Below are 16672 nucleotides of genomic sequence, written 5' to 3'. Positions count from 1 at the left end.
TCCGGCAGCCTCTCCTCCACTGAGCCCACGGCACAACGGGGCACAGCCCTGTCCTTCAGGCGTGCGTCGCACCCCTCCTGCCCTGGTGTTTTCCTGCGGGCTGGGCAGCATGGCCCTGGAGCCAGAGACCCTGTGCTCCCCTCTCTCCCTGGAGTCCTGCCCCGCTCTATGCATCTGGGAGCCAGTCACTCATGGGTGCAGGGAGGGGGCGCGTTTTGTGTCCGCGGTTGTATCCCACAACTGTCCAGATCTGTTGGGATCTCAGCCTGCCCATCTGTGTATGTGAGTCTGGCACCAGGTGTATAATCAGGGACCTTAGGGCACAGACCCAGTTCTGTGTCCCCCCGCCCCATTAGATGAGTGACCTTGGCAAAGTCGTGCAGACCCTGGCTCCATGTCCAAATGAAGTGGCCTTATTCCATGTGACCTATCCTGATTGTCCAGTGTGATGCAGCTGGGGCTATGGTAGCTCCGCTCAGCTCAGTTGGGTGGTCCCTGGGACTCCTGGCTGGCCCAGCGCCTGGGGGAGACTAGGGCAGGGACCCTCCCTGGGGCCACTTCTGCACTTGGCCTTCGTGAGGGCCGGGTGGGCTTACACTGCCCTGCTGGGGCCTTGCTCACTCTGCAGCAAGGGAGTTGGCTCGGCATTGGCCCAGGGCCCCGGATCAGGACGTTTCTGCCCCAGAGGCTGCCCCCTCCCCTCTCCTGCCTGATCTCAGGCAGAAGGCTGGCATCACCTGCTATGTTCAGCCCTACACACTCCCTGGGGGTCCCTGGGAGCCCCATTTCATCTCTAGGAGGGCCTAGCGCCTCAGCTGTGTATACCACTGTGTAAAGGGAGATGGCCCATAAGTTGGCCCTCACGCCCCCTGGGCCGGCCAGACTGGGCCCTGCCCCCTTGTGCCCAATCCCTCCTCCCTCCTGGGGGTGTCCCAGAACCCCCAGGATGGTCCCAGGATCACAGGGCAGCCCGGGGAGAAAGCTGCTCAGGTGGGTCCTGTGAAGCCCATCCATGCCCCCCCCCCCACTCCCCGCCCATCCCCACCCCCAGCTGGAGCCTGGCCGTGAGCCTGCCGCAGAGCCCTGAGCTGCCAGGAGCTGCCGTCATCACGCCCTGCTACAGCCCTGTCCCCAGGGCCCCTCCAGGGACAGATGCCCTGCTGGGAAAGGTGACAGCAGTCGGACATGGCTCAGGAGTCCCTGTTCTCCCATAAGCATGGAGTCCCGGGCCTGCCCCATGGCCACCCCTGGCCCATACAAGGCCCCCAGCATTGAGCGCTCGGTGGGGCACAGTAGTTCTGCAGTGCCCCGTGCTCTCTCCCGTTGGCACACACAGGCTCAACCTCCTCCCTGGGACCACCGTGCTAGGGACACACCCTCGCTGATGGGCGGGGTCCTCAGGCCTGCCTGCAGCCCCCCGAGCCGGGGTGCCTGGGAACCAGGGCCTAGGATGCAGGGCACTGGTGGATGCAGGGCACTGGTGGGGCCAGGACGAGGAGGCGTGGCTGCCAACTGCACAGGCTGTGGTTCCTCAGCGGGGCTCCCGCCTCCCGCTGGCCACTCTCCAGGCCTCTCCAGGCAGGCAGGGACGCCCAGGGCATCAATGATTGATGTCTCCGTGCGGCAGCCGCTGCACCATAAGCCAGAATAGCTCTGCATTGTCCCTGCCCCAGCCCGGCCCCGCCCAAGTGCCACAGCTGAGTGCGGCGCCACGTAGGACCCCACCGGCTGCCATCTTGCCCTCCCATGCAGTCCTCACATGGTGGGGAGGGGGCGGGCTTCAGGTCTGCTGACCCCTGGCCTCTAACTGCCTCAGTCTCCCCCAAGCTAAGTGCCTGCTCCAGGCCTGGGGGCAGGTGGGCTCCTTGACTCATCCCAATGGTTTGGGTCTGAGAACCCCAGAGGAGCAGGATACCTAGGTGCTTCTGGGAGCAAGGGACACCTCCCCATCGCTCATCAGGCAATGGCTGGGAGGTGCCAGGATACTGTGGGGCTCTGGGCCAAGTGGCGGCCCCTTCCTCCTGAGGCTGGGACAGGGGAAACTTAGCTTGGTGGCAGAGAAGCTGTCCCCCACCCCTGTTTGGCAGGGTTGGGAGTCAGGGATGGACCGAGGTGTCCTGAGAGGAGCCTGGGGGGCCATATGGGCTCTTTCTCCTGACTACACCATGCCAACTCCCTTCACAGCTCCTCGGAGACAGTGCTCGTGTCCCCTGAACCCCCATTTTAATGCACCATGCTCCCCTCTGACCAGTCTCCCTCAGCAGGTGAAGCCTTGTCACCTTGAATGGATACCTGCCCTGCCCACCCACCTGGAGGCCTGGCCTCGGTTTGTGCCCCGTGTCTCATGCCCCATCTGCCCCAATGCTGGCTAGAGGAGCCAGGGGCCACCTGTCGGCTCTCTGGGTTACACCCCTAACCCCCCCCCCACGCCTGCAGCCAAGGCTGAGCACCCTACAACAGGTCACCTCTGCCACCTCCTCTGAGTCTTGGCTCCCCCAAGGCAGCACCTTTTCAGTAGCCAGAGGTCACCCAGTCTATCCGTTCCCCATGACCGCTGTAACAAGTAAGCACACATGGCTGACACCAAGTGACCTGGCGGCTCCAGGTGTCCGTAGGCTGTATTCCTTCTGGGGTTTCAGGGGAGGTGTACTTCCTTGCCATTGTCAAGTCCTAGAGGTGGCCTGCATCCCTCAGAGCGCTGCATCGCTCTGACCTCTCCTCTGTCTCTCCAGCTCCTCACACTCTGACCCCCCTGCTTCCTACTTGTAAGGGCATCGGGCTCAACAGCATAACCCAGGACTTTCTCCCCAACTCAAAAGCCTTAACATGATCATGTCTGTGAAGTCCCTCGTAAGACCTTGTAAGGTCCCATATTCACGGGTTCTGGGGACCAGGGCATGGACATCTCTGGGTGGCATTATTCAGCTACCACAGCTAGTAAGACAGGTCAGCTCACCTGCACCCTGAGGGTCACAGCACCATTCTCAGTCTTCGCTGAGGCCCAGACAGGGTGTGGGAAACTGCTGAGCTCCCGAGGGCTGCTTCCAGCCCCAGCAACACTTCTCACCTGGGCCTTTGGGCCTGGGCTTCAGTTTCCCCACCTGTCCACGAGGACAACACTTCTTCTACTCCTTTCCAGCTCCCTGGACTACAAGGACAGCAAGGACAATGGATGAGGGTGTCCAAGTGGTGGGCAGACAGCAGAAAGGCCTGGGCCCAACACTGTCCACCGGGTGACATCAAGGCAGGAGAGCCAGCATCTGGCCACCTTTCTGCAGGGTCACCCAGGTGTCTGCACAGAGCTGGGCAGTCAGACTGCATCGCCTGCACACTACGTTGCTGGCTGATGTACCCTCCGGAAACACGGGAGGGGACAGGAGGCTGCGGTCCAGGCATCAGGGATGATCTCATCTGGTAATTTTCAAAATTAAAATTTTCAGTAGTTGGGCTGACGAGGACCAAGGAGAGCAGGTGATTCATGCCGACAGGACAGGGCCCAAGGAGGTCACAGGGCGGAGAAATGTGCGCATGGAGGGAGCCCCGGGAGCGAAGTGTGGATCAGGGCTTCCACCACCTCTGGGGAGGATGGAGTCAAGGGCACTCATCACGGTGGTTTTCGAGAGCCTGGAGGTGCGCGCGGATGGGGAAGGAAGGGTCTGCAAGGGCTGGGAGGGAGCTGGCGGGCGGGCCAGGCTGCCGCAGTAGTGCCCTTGCCCGGGAACGGGGTGAGCAACAGGACGGGCTAGGTGTCCAGGGCTCAGACCGGGCCTGCTCCTCCTGGGGCTGCGGACCCCCAACCTGCCCTGACGCTGGGAAGAGCGCGGTCCTGGGACTCGGGAATCGGCCGGGCGTTGCGGGAGGAAGCCCCACTGCAGTGGCCCGCGCGCGCCGCGGAACCGGGCAGGGCGCGCTCTGGGCGGCCTAGCGAGTCAGGGCTCCAGAAGGCCCGGGGCCGCTCCAATGAAACCAGGGCCCCTCCTCACGGGAGGTGAGGGGGGGCCGGGGGGGGGGGGGGGGGCAGGGGGGGGAGACACGCAGGCGCACGGCGGGGTGGGCCGGCGCGCTGACGTCACGGCGGCGGCGCCGGAAGCGGGGGGACGGCGCGCTCCGTTGCCGGGCAACGGGCGGGCCGTGGGGACAGCGGCGGCAGCTGCTCCCCGGGAGCCGAGGTGGGTGCGGGCCGGGGCCGCAGGCCGGGCCTTCACGGGGACCCCGGCCCCGGGCTGCCCTCAGCCCCGCCCTGGGGCGACGCCCCCCGCGCCCCCGCCCCGTGCAGCCCCGGGCCGTCTCCGGCGCAGCGCTGTGGGTGTCCCGGTGCTCACCTCCCCAGCTCCCCATTGCGTGGATGCGGGCCGGGCGGCACCGACATGCAGGGCCAGCGGCAGCGGGGGCCAGGGCCTGGCCAGACGCCCCCTCCGAGCAGGTGTCCGAGCGACCTCGCCGAGGAAGCAGGCGACATTTCCCTGTGCCCGCCTTCTAAAGACAGCGGTGCGAGCAAGGCGCCCGGGGGACGAAGAGGTGCTGGCGCGGAGCGGATCCTCCGGGGGCGGGGAGGGCTTTTCGACCTGCCCCACCCGGCGGCCCGGACCCCGGGGAGCATAACAGCGCCTGGGGGGAGTTTGAAGGCTTTCAAGAATCTTCGTCCAAGTCTGAACAGTTCTTCCCAAACTTTGAACGCCCGGAGAGACCCCCACATCCTCGGCGGCAGACAGTGGCTTCTACCCAAAAGGAGCGCGGTTCTCGCCAGCCTCCCCAGGGCGGGCCTGGGGTGCCAGAAGCCTCCGGCAGCTCACCTTATGAGGTATTTCTACAGCAGACCCTCTGGCGTCGATGGGCTGGCCCGGTAGGGGGGTCTGCTTCTCTGCTGGCCTTGGTCCCTGCCTGTGCATCTGGCTGTCCTGTCCTCCTGACCACGATGGGGGCAACTCAGGAGCAGGGCCCCTTGTGTGCCTGGTGCTCCGGGGCCAGGCATGGTGGCCTCCACCATCCTGCCAGCCCACTTTCCCTGCTCCATTCAGGGCACACCAGGAAAGAGCTTTTGTCCGAATTTTCACTCTCCTTATTTAGAAAGCCTCACCAAGAGTCCCTTCCCGCCTGTGTGTGATGACAGGTGCTGGAGATGGCCCCGGGAGCCCAGGCCGCATCCCATAGGCCCTGGCGCTGCCCTTCCTGACCTGACCACCGGTTTCACCTTTTTGTGACTGCATCTGATCCCTCTCTTCTTGTCTTCCTCTTCCTTCCCTTGTTACCTCTTTCTCTGCCATGTCTTCCCAAGGGCTTAGCCCGAAACCCCGAACACCATGAGAACAGAAAGAGTCAGATGAGGAAGGGATGAGAGAAAAGGTGTCGCTGGTTCTAGGGATGAACTGCTTCCTGAACCAGTGTTTCCCTGGACATCTGGTGGGAGGCACTCTCCGTGCAGTCCACTCTGCTAGCAGACTTGTTCTGAAAACAGGACTCGTCTTCCAGTGGGCTAATAGCTCAGGGAACAATCTGACAATAACGTGAACTTTGCAGGAGACATGAGGGGAATGCAGAAAACTGCACCCAGCTGACGTGCATATATGCACTGCACACACGCACACCTCCAGCAGCTCTCGGGGCTCCCTGCCCGCCCACTGCACACCGCCCTCACCTCCACCAGCCCAGAGCACACCCGCCCTCACCTCCACCTGCCCAGGGTGCACACCCACACTCACCTCCAGCCCCCCGCCCAGGGCATACTCGCCCTCACCCTCCCACCTGCCCAGGGTGCACACCCGCCCTCAACCTCCAGCTACCCAGGGTGCACACCCGCCCTCACCTCCACCTGCCCAGGGTGCACACCCGCCCTCACCTCCACCTGCCCAGTGCACACCCGCCCCCCTCACCATCCAGCTACCCAGGGTGCACACCCGCCCTCACCTCCCACCTGCCCAGGGTGCACACCCGCCCTCACCTCCACCTGCCCAGGGTGCACACCCGCCCTCACCTCCACCTGCCCAGGGTGCATACCCGCCCTCACCTCCAGCCTCCTGGTTTGCACTCCTGTCACCTTCCTGCCATATTTTGGACAGCCCTCATTCCAGCACTTCACACTAACTCCCAACCTTCCCGACTCAGGTCTTCGTCCAGGAAGGGCCACCTTTACGGCCGTGTGGGTAGATGTCCCAGCCAGCTGACATACAGGAAACCACTACCATTTTCATCAGGTGCCTCCTTCTCGTGTATCACTGACGAAGCTCACGAGTGCTGTGCCCTAACCCCGCTTTCCCCGCGCCCAGGGCTTCTCATCGGGAAGCGTGCAGAGCAGGCGTGTCTTGCTGTAGCAGCAGTGACAGTACGAGCCTTCACCACGCTTCATCTGCACCAAAACTACACACTGGGCGTACGGTGACGCAACGTGTGTTCTTCTCTTTTTTCAGCTTCTGCGCAGCTATGAGGACGTGTTCAGGTTTGTTTTTCAAGAGGTGCCAGCCGAGCAGGCAACTGAAGGCGTCCTCCCCGTTAGGACAGCATCTTAGAGCGCCTGGCTGTGACTCTGGGCCTCCACCGTGGTAATGAACTTGCGTTCCTGCGGCAAGTCTGAGCTCACACTTCTGCTTGACCAAGTGGACCTTGGCAGCCTTGGGCTCATGGGGTCCTCAAGGAGGGACCGGACAGCACGGCCGATGCTCAGGCCCCGGTCACCCCTCTCAGAGTTGCGTTCACCTGGAACGAGGTGGACGGGGGCGCCAGCTCCTGGCGTCTCAGTGCCAGTGCCGGGCGTGCGGTGGGGCCTGAGGGTCTGGGCCGTGGGCACAGAGCCCTCCCGGGGACCTGACCGGCTGACGCTCAGCCAGAGAAGACATGCCGGTGCCCCCCAGGGTCGGCCTGTGTGTCTGGCGCTGCCGGCAAGGCCGGCGGGCCCCCGGCTAGTTCCCCAGAGATCACAAACGTGGTGTGAGCGGATGGCCGTGTCCTCAGATGCGCTCTCACTGGGCGCTGAGGGAAAGCGAGTGCAGCTCGAGGTCCACGGGGCCAGGCCACAGGAGGAGGGGGTGAAGTCGGCGTGAGCCGGCTTCCTGACTTCTGTGCCCCCTTTGTCAGAGAGTTCTGCAGACCCGCCCTTCTGGGCTCTGGCCTTGCGTCCAGTCAGGGCCACTGCTGGGGTCCAAGCCGGTGCCCGTCCCAGGGAACCCCCAGCAGGGGCCTGAGGACGGAGACCTGAAGCCCACAAGGCTGTCACCACCGTGACCCAGAAGGCTGTGTGCCCTCTGGATACGGCGCTTGCCCAGGGCGTGGTCCAGGCCAGCAGGCAGCTGGAAGGAACTTTGGTGGCAGCATGAGCCTCAGACACCCAGAGACATGGGTGGTCCTGGGTGTCAGGCGTGGCAGGCCTGGACACTGAGTGTGACGGGAGGTGGCTGTGACTTCGGGGTGTGAAAGCATGAGGACGACTTGGAAATGATGTGGGCCCTTAGCATAACTGTCCCTCCTGTGGTTCTTTACGTGCACAGCTTCCTCCCTCGTAGGAGCTGCGCTAGCAGCCGTGGGCAGCACGTGGCTGATGGGGGTGGCTCGCAGGTGTGGATGGTGCATGTCAGACACCCAGTGGTCGTCCTCTAAGCACTGCCCCACCCCTGGTTTTCAAGTGTCCCTGTGGCCCCCGGGCTCGTGGTACCTGAGGTCGTCAGGAACAAAACCGCGAAGTACTGGGCCTCTAGGAGCGTCGGCCCCTTGGAGGGGCCACTCAGCCGTGACGCTGAGCCAGGCGGTGCCGGGGGAGGAGGCAGGAGTGCTGGGGTACTCGTGGGGGGCACTCATCGTCTGCAGAAAGCAGCACACGAGACGTCTCGGAGGGGAGCACTGTGTTCTCACAACCCCTGGGGGCAGGTGCCCTCTTGGCTTCTGTTCTGAAGGTTTCTCAGTCACCTTTTAATTAACATATGTCTTTTCCAGTTCTGAATCTAGAAGACTCTGGAGAGCCCTTCAGAACACAAACAGCACATCGACCTCTCGCTGTCTCTGGAGCGAGTCCCGTTGCCAGGAAAACCTCTTCCTTGTTCTCGGAATAGATGCTGCTTGGAAGGTGAGTCAGGTGTCCAGGGGCTCCTGAGGGTGCAGCTGGACTCCACAGCGACTTTGCCGGCCACCCTGAGGCTGCAGGGAGCCGTCTATGCGGACAGCATGAGGGTAGGGGGGCCTTGCTGCCAGAAAACAGCAGGTGGGGGAGAAAACACACTGGTTTCCAGTGGGGGGGTGAGGCAACACAGGCAGGGAAGGGGCGAGACAGTTCAGCGCGTCGGTGTCAGGCACCTGCCCCGTGCCAGGCTGACCGATGTCCAGGTGCAGCCCAGCCCCTGGCACGTGGTGGAGGAGGTGCCGTGGTGGAGCACAAGGATATGCACAGCATGCGGGGGGGGGGGGGGAGCTCCCCAGCAGAGGGGAGGGCGGAGAAGTGGGCCCGGGCAGGAGCAGGCTCTGCTCGGGGGGCTGCGGGGCGGGGCCACACCAGGCCAGCCGAGTAGCAGGTGCAGGCAGAGCTGTGAGGTTAGGCACCAGGTGGATCCCTAGTGCCTGACGTGGGAAAGACCCTCTTCTGTTTTTTAGTATTATGGAAATTTTCAAACATGGAAAACCTAAAAGGGGCTGGCAGGCCTCGGGGATGGCTGCTGTGTGGGCTGAGGGGCCACGTGGGGCCGGCCAGGAGGGATGCAAGGGGTGGAAGGAGCCAGAGCGGCCCAATGAGGCCACCCTGGCATTGTGTTTGTGCAAGGAAAACAGCCGGGAGGATGGGGGAGGGACAGGCAGCCTGAACAGGAGGCGGGAGGTGGGAGAGCTCCAGGTGCAGCCAGGCTGGGGGCACGGGGGCGGGGCTTACCCCAGGGGCGGTGGAAAACGTGAGGTGGCGGTGGGGCCTGCAGGTCTGGAGGGAGAGAGTGGCCGTGAGCTGGGTGACGGGAGGGTGGAGACCAGCGGGCTGCCCCGGCCCTGTGGACACCGAGACACGACCACGTTGCAGTTTAACAGTGGCACGTGCCAGAGGGGTCTGGGTTAACAAGGCCAACGCAGAGAAAGCGGTCCTTTATCTTCCTTCCGCTGGGTGACAGTGGTCTGTCTCACTAGAGCCTTTCTGGAGACCCGGGTCACACTCTGGAATGTTCTGACCTCAAAGAGCCTGAGGAACTGGGTGTGCCCACCTTCTGTCTGCAGCCCTGCAGAGCCCTGATCCAGACCAAGGTGAGCTGCCCCCGGGACAGGCCCTGGCCACGCCGGCCGCGTGGGTCTGTGTGCTGGCACCTGCTACCTGAGTCTCATGGACTCGGGAGAAAGGAGCACTGCTGCCGTCTGGGGCGGGCAGAGCACCACCGGGCGCTGGGAGGTGGGCAGGTGTCCTGGGCGACCGGTGGGCGGCGGTGGGGGCTGCAGGGAAGCAGCAGGGCAGGCGGGGTGACTGGCGAGGCACACACGAGGGGCACTACAGGCCCCACTCAGCGGCGGGAAGGAGGAGTGCACAGGCAGGGGCTTCTCCTGCCGCCCTCTTCTGAGGACAGGGCACAGCTTTTCCTGGGAGTGGGGGTGCCTGCCCACTCATGGGCCAGATTTTGCGGGGAGTGGTGCCCAGCCTCGAGGGGCCTGTTCCCCCTGGGACTGGGGGTTCGCTCTGCACGTATCCCTGTCCCAGGAGAATAGTGACACCTGGGGGGCACGCACCTGCAGGGTCTGCTCTGATGGTGGTTGGCTGGGGAGGGGTCGGGCTGCTGCCTCTGGCTGCTGGGAGCACACACCACCTGATCAACCGGGCAGACAGAGCGCAGGGGAGGCCCCCTGTCATCTGGCTGCACGGGCCAGGGCCATCTCCAGCGCAGGAGGTAGAAACCTCTAGAAGGACAGGCAGGGGCCATCTTAGAGCAGCAAGACATAGAAATATCCACAGCAGCATCACTCACGGTAGCTCACGTGTCCACAGCAGCTGGTAGGTGGAAATCCACGGACACTGCAGACGAGCAGGAAGGGCCCTGTGACCCCACCTAGGCCCTCAGGCCAGGGTCATAGGATCACTTGGGATGAAGAGGCCTGCGTGGCCCTGGGCCCACGGCACAGCCGGTGCTGTGGTGCTGCCTTTGCTCTGAGAGAGGCCACGGAGCTGTCCACTCTGTCCTGCACACCTCTGTGTGACTGCACGATGACAGGAGCTTGGGCAGGAGGAGAGGAAGTCCCGGGGTTCAGTGGCAGGTGCAGCAGGCCGGCCCGGGGACAGGCGGCCCGCTGGCCTCTGCAGTCCCTGACCGTGCCCTTCCTTTCCCATCAGCTCTCAGGGACGTCCGGCGGCAGACAGGGGAGCCTGCTGGCATGCAGCCTCTTTCTGAAGACCCCCTTATGCAGAAATGGACAGCACATCACAGTTCCGTGGAAAAAGAAGATTTTCAGTCCTCGTAACCTAAAAATGACCTTGTTTAATAGTGACATTTGCTAAAACGGGAGTAGTTTGTATTTTTATGAGGAGTTTTACATTTTCTTACTGGCTTGATTTTTGGTCCTGGAAACCGGAACTATTTTGCGGGCATGTTTCCGGGGATGCCCTGTGCAAACCCGTCGTGTGCCCAGTGGTGCACGTCGGGGTCTGACCACTTTAGAAGAAGAGCGCGTCCTTCGGCAGAGCCGCTCGCAACAGGAAGGAGCTGCCCAGGGTCCCCAGCAGCTCCGCCCCAGCCTGACATGAAGCAAAGTGGCACTGGGGGCCCTCTGCCCGGTGCAGGTGCTGCTGGCCCCTGAGGGCACCCGGGGAGGGACCCCAGGCCTGGCCGCCCGCATGGCCCTGCCGGGGCACACCCGGGTATCCTGGCTCTCTGCTGGGACTGTGCACAGGAGGCAGCGTCCACACGCTCAGGGAGACCAGACCACGTTACTGTCACACCTGGGGGAGAGCGAAGGCCCTGGGAGCATTTACCCGCGCACTGCCCGTCCACTGGCCCTTCTCTGCGCCCGGCCCTCCCCTCTGACTCCAAGCAACCTTTCTCTGTTTCTGGTGGAGGCACTGATTTTTGTAAAATTTTATTAAATAAAATGGCTCAGACAAGCCTATGTTCCTGCCGGCTCAGGTGCTCTCTGCGGACCACTGCCAGAAGCCCCTTCCCCAAGCCCCTGGCCCGTCCGCTGCCCCGCACGCACGGGCCACACTTGCGGCTGGGAGCCCACGGGTGGGGGCTGGCCTCGGATGCTGCATCAACCCCAGTGTCAGACCAAACAGTGACACGGTGACCAGCAGATGTCGCCTGTCACAGGGGGAAGGGTGCTGGCCGCCACTCTCCACCAGAATGCAGGTGTCTTTGAGGCTTATGTGAAGGGGTAAGCAGACTTTTTTTAGTGCTGTATGTTTGGGAAATCTGCCCTAATTTTTCATTTTCAGCCAGAAAGACATGGAAATTTGGAAACTGCTTTTCCGCCATGCCTCTTTCACCAAAGGGCAGCGTCCGCCCTGGGGTCTCCTAGGGCCCCACCAGCAGAGACCTGCTGGGATGTGCCATCATTTCCCAGCCTTTGGTTAAAATCAGACTTGAACCCAAAACAAGCCATTCTGTGTTCTGCCTCCTCCCCCCAGAGTCACTCTCGGACGCTGGCACTGAACTCCCCACGGCGGCTTCCCTGCCCTGCTGCTGGCAGCCCCTGAGCCAGCGCCTCGCAGGCCTCAGAAAGCTGAGCTCTCCTGACCCCCAGCCAGCCCAGCGCACCCCAGCCCTGCTCCCCAAGCCGGAGGCCAGGGCTGTCCCTGGCCTTCACTCCGTGTCCAAGCAGACATCAAGTGTCCGGGTGTCTGGCCCGGCTGCTCAAGGAGGGGCCTTCTGAACCGGGACAGTGAGTGCTGCCTGGTCCCCTCAGATTCACAGGCTGGCCCTGTCACCCCAGCCAGAAGGTGCCGCCATCGGCTACAAAATAATCACAGAGCTGAGGGCACCAAGGAGCCCACATTAGCTCAGTTCAGTGCCCCAGGGACAGAGCGGGAGGAGGGGGACCCCAGGGCAGCTCCACGCCCACTGGCTCTTGAACCCCAGCGCCAGGCAGGTCTGGACCCCTCGTCCAGCACTCGGCCTTTGCTGAGCGCTCAGAGTGGGGTGTAAGGAGGGAAGGCTGACAGAAAATCCCCAAGAAGCCAGCCTCTCTCAGAAGTGGGGGCCGGAGAAGCGAGAGACCCCCCTCTGAGGGGTGCTCCGGGGTTCCTGCTACCCACTCTAGAGGCTCCGCGGGGCAGCTGGGCCTTTGCCCCAGGCGCTCCAGGCCACCCACGGCAGGCTGGAAGGACCAGGCATGGGGGCAAAGGGAGTCTCCAGGGATCTGCACACATGGTGGCCAGGCTCTGCAGGGCAGGCTGATGTCCAGAGCCCGGCCAGCGCTCAGACCTCGGGCCCCGCGGAGCAGGAGCCCTGCCACCACCCGGAGACACGGAAGCCTCTCGGAGCTGCAGGGGGCCCAGGCCCAGCCGCGGCAGGCGAAGACTCAGCCCTCCAGGACTCCGACGGGCTCCTCGTTACCAACTTCAGTCTCTGCTGTTCTCTTACCGAGAGCTCAGCAGTCAGCAAAACATGGCAAGACCACGAAAATGCGAGAACCCGATCCCTGGCGCACAGGAGCAGAAGCGGAGCTGTCCAAACAGTGCGGGTCCAAGGCCGGCCGTAATATGGCACTGGTAGGAGTGAGGATCCAGTGGGAAAGTGAAACTCACACGGGACAGACACGGAAATTACACGGAAGAACAAAATGGAAGTGCCAGAAAAGAACACCGTCACCCGTCTGCGAGCAATTGTTGAGACGGGCCTGACGGCAGGCCCAGCCCCGCAGAGGACCAGTCCGTGAGCATGAACTGGTCAGCAGAAACCATCCGAGCAGGATGCAGAGGGAAGAAAGAGGGAGAAGACACAGGGCAGAGTGCCCAGGACCCGGGGGCAGCGCCAGGCCGTGCGGTCCCACATCGTTGGGGTCCCAGAAGCAGGAGCCAAGAGGAGAGAACGGCTAAGAACTTTCCAAAACTGACAGCACAGACCTGCAGCCCGAGCAGGAACTGCAGGAGGAAGACCGGACTGCGCTCTGACCGCACGGGAGCCCAGCCCGGAGGGACAGGGAGCACTCCACACGCCCAGCAGTTCAGATGCAGGCCCGCGGAGGCTGCCGTGCGGGTGCCTGGCCCCTGGCAACCGCAGGCTGGAGGCCGCATCTGGACCAGCCCAGTAAGCGGCCCTGCGGGGAGGACGGGGCAACGCTGGAAGAACGCAGGTAGGACACTTGGCAAGTGTAGCACCTCAGGGGGGCACGGAGGACAGAGAGGCTGGAGGGGCCGCCGGAGGGGCCGCCGTGATGGGGGTGGGGGGGCGGCGGCAGGGAATGAGGCGAGTGTAAGAGCCATGAGCAAGGCTGTCGCGTGGCTGTGCAGGAGAGAGATTTAGGTTCAAAGAAAGTAGAAGAAAGGAAGTGAGGACAGCAGAAGCGCACATGGGGAGCACATGGGGAGTCAGTGAAGACAGGAGCCAAGGCTCAGTCCTCCACGCGGACACACGGTAACCAGCACCCGGGCGGAACCAGCGGGATATGCCCCGACGGCTGCCACCTCACAGACCCGGCGCCGTCCTCCCTCCCCGTGTAAATCGTCTCCAGCCGGACCGCGATTTCCCGCTGACAAAGTGACAGGGAAAGGACAGCTAGCGGGGACATGTGAGTATGACCAAGTGTCGGCCAGTGGGAAGGAATTAGTGTTCGTTTTCTAACCGCGACACGGGATTGCAGTCCTGAAGTTTAATATGTATTTACAGGCAAAATGTATCCACATCTCAGACCTGCTTTATGCTTCTTTAAGGAAAAAACAAACACCACAGTTCACAACTGGCCACCTGTGGCAACAGGCAGAGGCCAGTGCCGATTCCCTGACTCTAGGATGTTTCTACTCTTGCAGGAGAAGCTTTCTCCGTGGCCAGAGTGCCCCCCATTCCCTGAGAATCATCACGCCCCCACCACTGGCCTGTGACAAGCGGCACAAGGCCCCATGGCTGCACGTGGGGCCCCAGTGGGCAGGGTCTCGGCAGGGCCCTTCCCCATCATCGGAGCCCCTCAAAGTGGGCCACCGGGTCTGTCTGCAAGGATGACCCAGGGGCTGAAGCCGGGGCTCTGAGCACCAAGCTCACAGTGCGGGTGGCTTCTGGAACTCAGCGGGGACCAGGTGGGTGCGGGGCAGCCCACAGGAGGGGGTGCTGGAGGGGATGCTGTCTCAGCGGGCTCAGGCTGCTGGAGCAGAATGCGACCACGTGGGAGGCTTTGACAAGCTCCTTCCCACAGTCCTGTGGGCCTCTCCCAGCTCACAGCCGGCCACCTTCACGGTGCGTCTACGGGGCAGAGAGCAGCCGGGAAGCAAGCGGACACAGCTCCTCTGACAGGGGCCCAAGCCCATCACGAGGGCACCTTCCAGAGCCCCCCCCCCACCAGCACAGTGAAGCTAGGTTTCAACATAGGAATTTGGGGGACATGAAGCAAACCTTAAACCACCCCCAGGGTATCATCCTCTATGTGCCTCGTCCAACAGACACACACACACACACACACACACACACACACACACACATGCCAACAAACCTCCCCCGGGAGCCTTCCCTATCCCGCTGGGCCGGCCCCCACAGCAGGGCCACGGGGCGGGGAGCTCACCCACGTCTCCGTCCTCACTGTGAGGCCTGGGCTTTGGGCAGACAGGCGCTGGCTAAAGACCTTGCCCCACCTGGGCCCTGGGGTAGGTGGATCCCGGGACACAGGGCATAGAGGCACCCCCAGCATGAGGGCACAACAGGCCACAGGTCACTGACTCGCGGTGCTCAGCAGCTGCTCGGGGCCACAGTGGACCCAGGCTCCCCTCCTTGTTTTGCCCTCCCTGGGAGTGGGTTGTCCTGCATCTGGTGACTTGGTGCTGATGACGCGCTCAGCCCTGTAGCTTAGGTGGGAAAAGAGCGAGACCCGGGCCAGAGGCCTCCTGGAGGCTGGCTTCCAGGGGTTAGGCCCCTCTGGCGCAGGGGCAGGAAGCACAGCCTGGCCTCTGCCCTGCTCTCGGCCCTAGGTCTTCCGCCATCTGATAGGTGGGGCCACCGTGGAGCAGCGCCTCCTTGGGCCCAGTGTCTGGACAGCAGCTGCGGCCTTCCTCAGACTCCGGTCAGCTGGTACCAACGTGCCAGCAGGTGCTGGGAGGGCACGGCCGTTTAGACGGCAGCCTCCGAGTAGGCGCAGTGCTCCAGGGTTAACACGGCCAGCGCAGCTACAGGCCACATGGCTCCGACGGCCGACAGCCCAGGGCCCCCACCGTCAGTGAGCTTGCTCCTGTGGGGGCGGCCCGCGGCCCTCCCCAGCGCGCCGGCCCTGCAGTTTATACACATGTGGGGGCTTTTTCCCCAAACGACTACAAAACTACAAGGACAAAATTAGCCACCAAAAGAGAACAGAATGAGAAAAGAAACCGTTTCCAAGAATTTAAAAAGGCAATAGCAAGAAATGTCACAAACTCCAGGAAAGCAGCAGTCTGACCAACCACCGCCTTACGCATGTCCATGCTTTTCTGGAGTTTTTGCTGCACTTCTTAATAAGCTTGCCCTGTGACAACACTTTCCTCCTCTCACTGCTACCCAGAAAGCTCCGTGTACATTTACGACTGCTGGTTCAGAAGGCTTTTCCAACGTAAGGCCCATCCGTGGCCACGCTGTGTGACCTTGGGGGCTGTCAGTCAGGGCCGGGCCCCGCTGGAATTTTTCACAGGCTGGCTGTCAGCTCCATGCCTCAAACCTGCTTCCCCTCCGTCCACAGGCTCCCAGTGCAGCAGCATGGTGCCCTGCCTGCCCTTCGAGCCACAAGCCAAGGCAGCAGGGGCAGCGGGCGGCAGGCATACCCGAAGTTCCTCCTGACTAAGGAGGGCTGGCAGAAGCTCAGCCGCGCTCGGTAGCAGCTGGAGACATGGAGCCGAGACCTGCTGCCCTCAAACCCTGCTTCCTTTGCCCAGAGCCCAGAACCACAGAGCTCCCCTACCCCACCAGAGAGGCAGCAGGAGAGGCGGGGTGAAGACAGCGGTCTTAGCGTGCTGTGGCCGACCAGGAGCTGGGACAGACCGAGTCCTGCACTTGCAGGTTAGATCCGTCCCCAGCAACTGCCCACCTGCCTCTGACCTCTCTGGAAGCCCTCAGATGTTTCCAGGGGCATCCGCGTTCAGGTGCCCACCAGCCAGCCCGGATGGGATGACAGAGGGCCTGCAGAGTTGGCCCTGCCCAGGGCAGCCAGGTGGGCTGGCTCCTGAAACTGGCGGGGACCAAGTGGGCGTGTGGCGTCCCACGGGGGGGAGCCCCTGGAATGGAAGCGGGCCGCTGGGAGGCAGCCAGAAAAGCAAAGGGGGGGAAGGAAGGGCCGCCAGCAGGAGCAGGGAGGAGTTCAGGGTTCAGCTGTGTCAGTGAGGTGGGGACACCCCAGGCGGAGGCCCCGCTCGGCTGTCGGTCCTGAGCGCACCGGTTCTCCCAACTGCTCTTCTCTGACATCTGGCAGGTGCTCGCTGCAGCTACTGAGTCCGAAAATGTAATTCTTAAATCATACAGAGACAAGGTGCTTGTTGACCTTGAAAACAAAACTGCCCGTTACTTCACCAGCAGAGGATAGTTTCTGGGAAAGACCGAGAATATCAACCCAGGACAAGCTAGCTAAGGAA

At 62.8% G+C, this 16672-nt stretch overlaps 1 protein-coding gene across 1 annotated transcript; it reads left to right on the top strand.

Annotated features, from left to right (window-relative positions):
• The first annotated feature begins 3168 nt into the window (after positions 1-3168).
• On the top strand, positions 3169-11037 carry CLBA1 (clathrin binding box of aftiphilin containing 1). Its single transcript, XM_026515118.3, is given in 7 exon segments — positions 3169-3233; positions 4483-4801; positions 6405-6490; positions 6492-6536; positions 7921-8050; positions 9088-9201; positions 10274-11037. Coding segments are annotated over 7 exon segments (924 nt in total). The 3' UTR covers positions 10439-11037.
• The last annotated feature ends 5635 nt before the right edge of the window (positions 11038-16672 follow it).

Source organism: Ursus arctos, unplaced genomic scaffold (genome assembly GCF_023065955.2).
Source record: "Ursus arctos isolate Adak ecotype North America unplaced genomic scaffold, UrsArc2.0 scaffold_25, whole genome shotgun sequence".
Lineage (NCBI taxonomy): Eukaryota > Metazoa > Chordata > Mammalia > Carnivora > Ursidae > Ursus > Ursus arctos.
The sequence above is the reverse complement of the archived record's forward strand: the minus strand, read 5'-3'. Positions and strand labels throughout refer to the sequence as shown.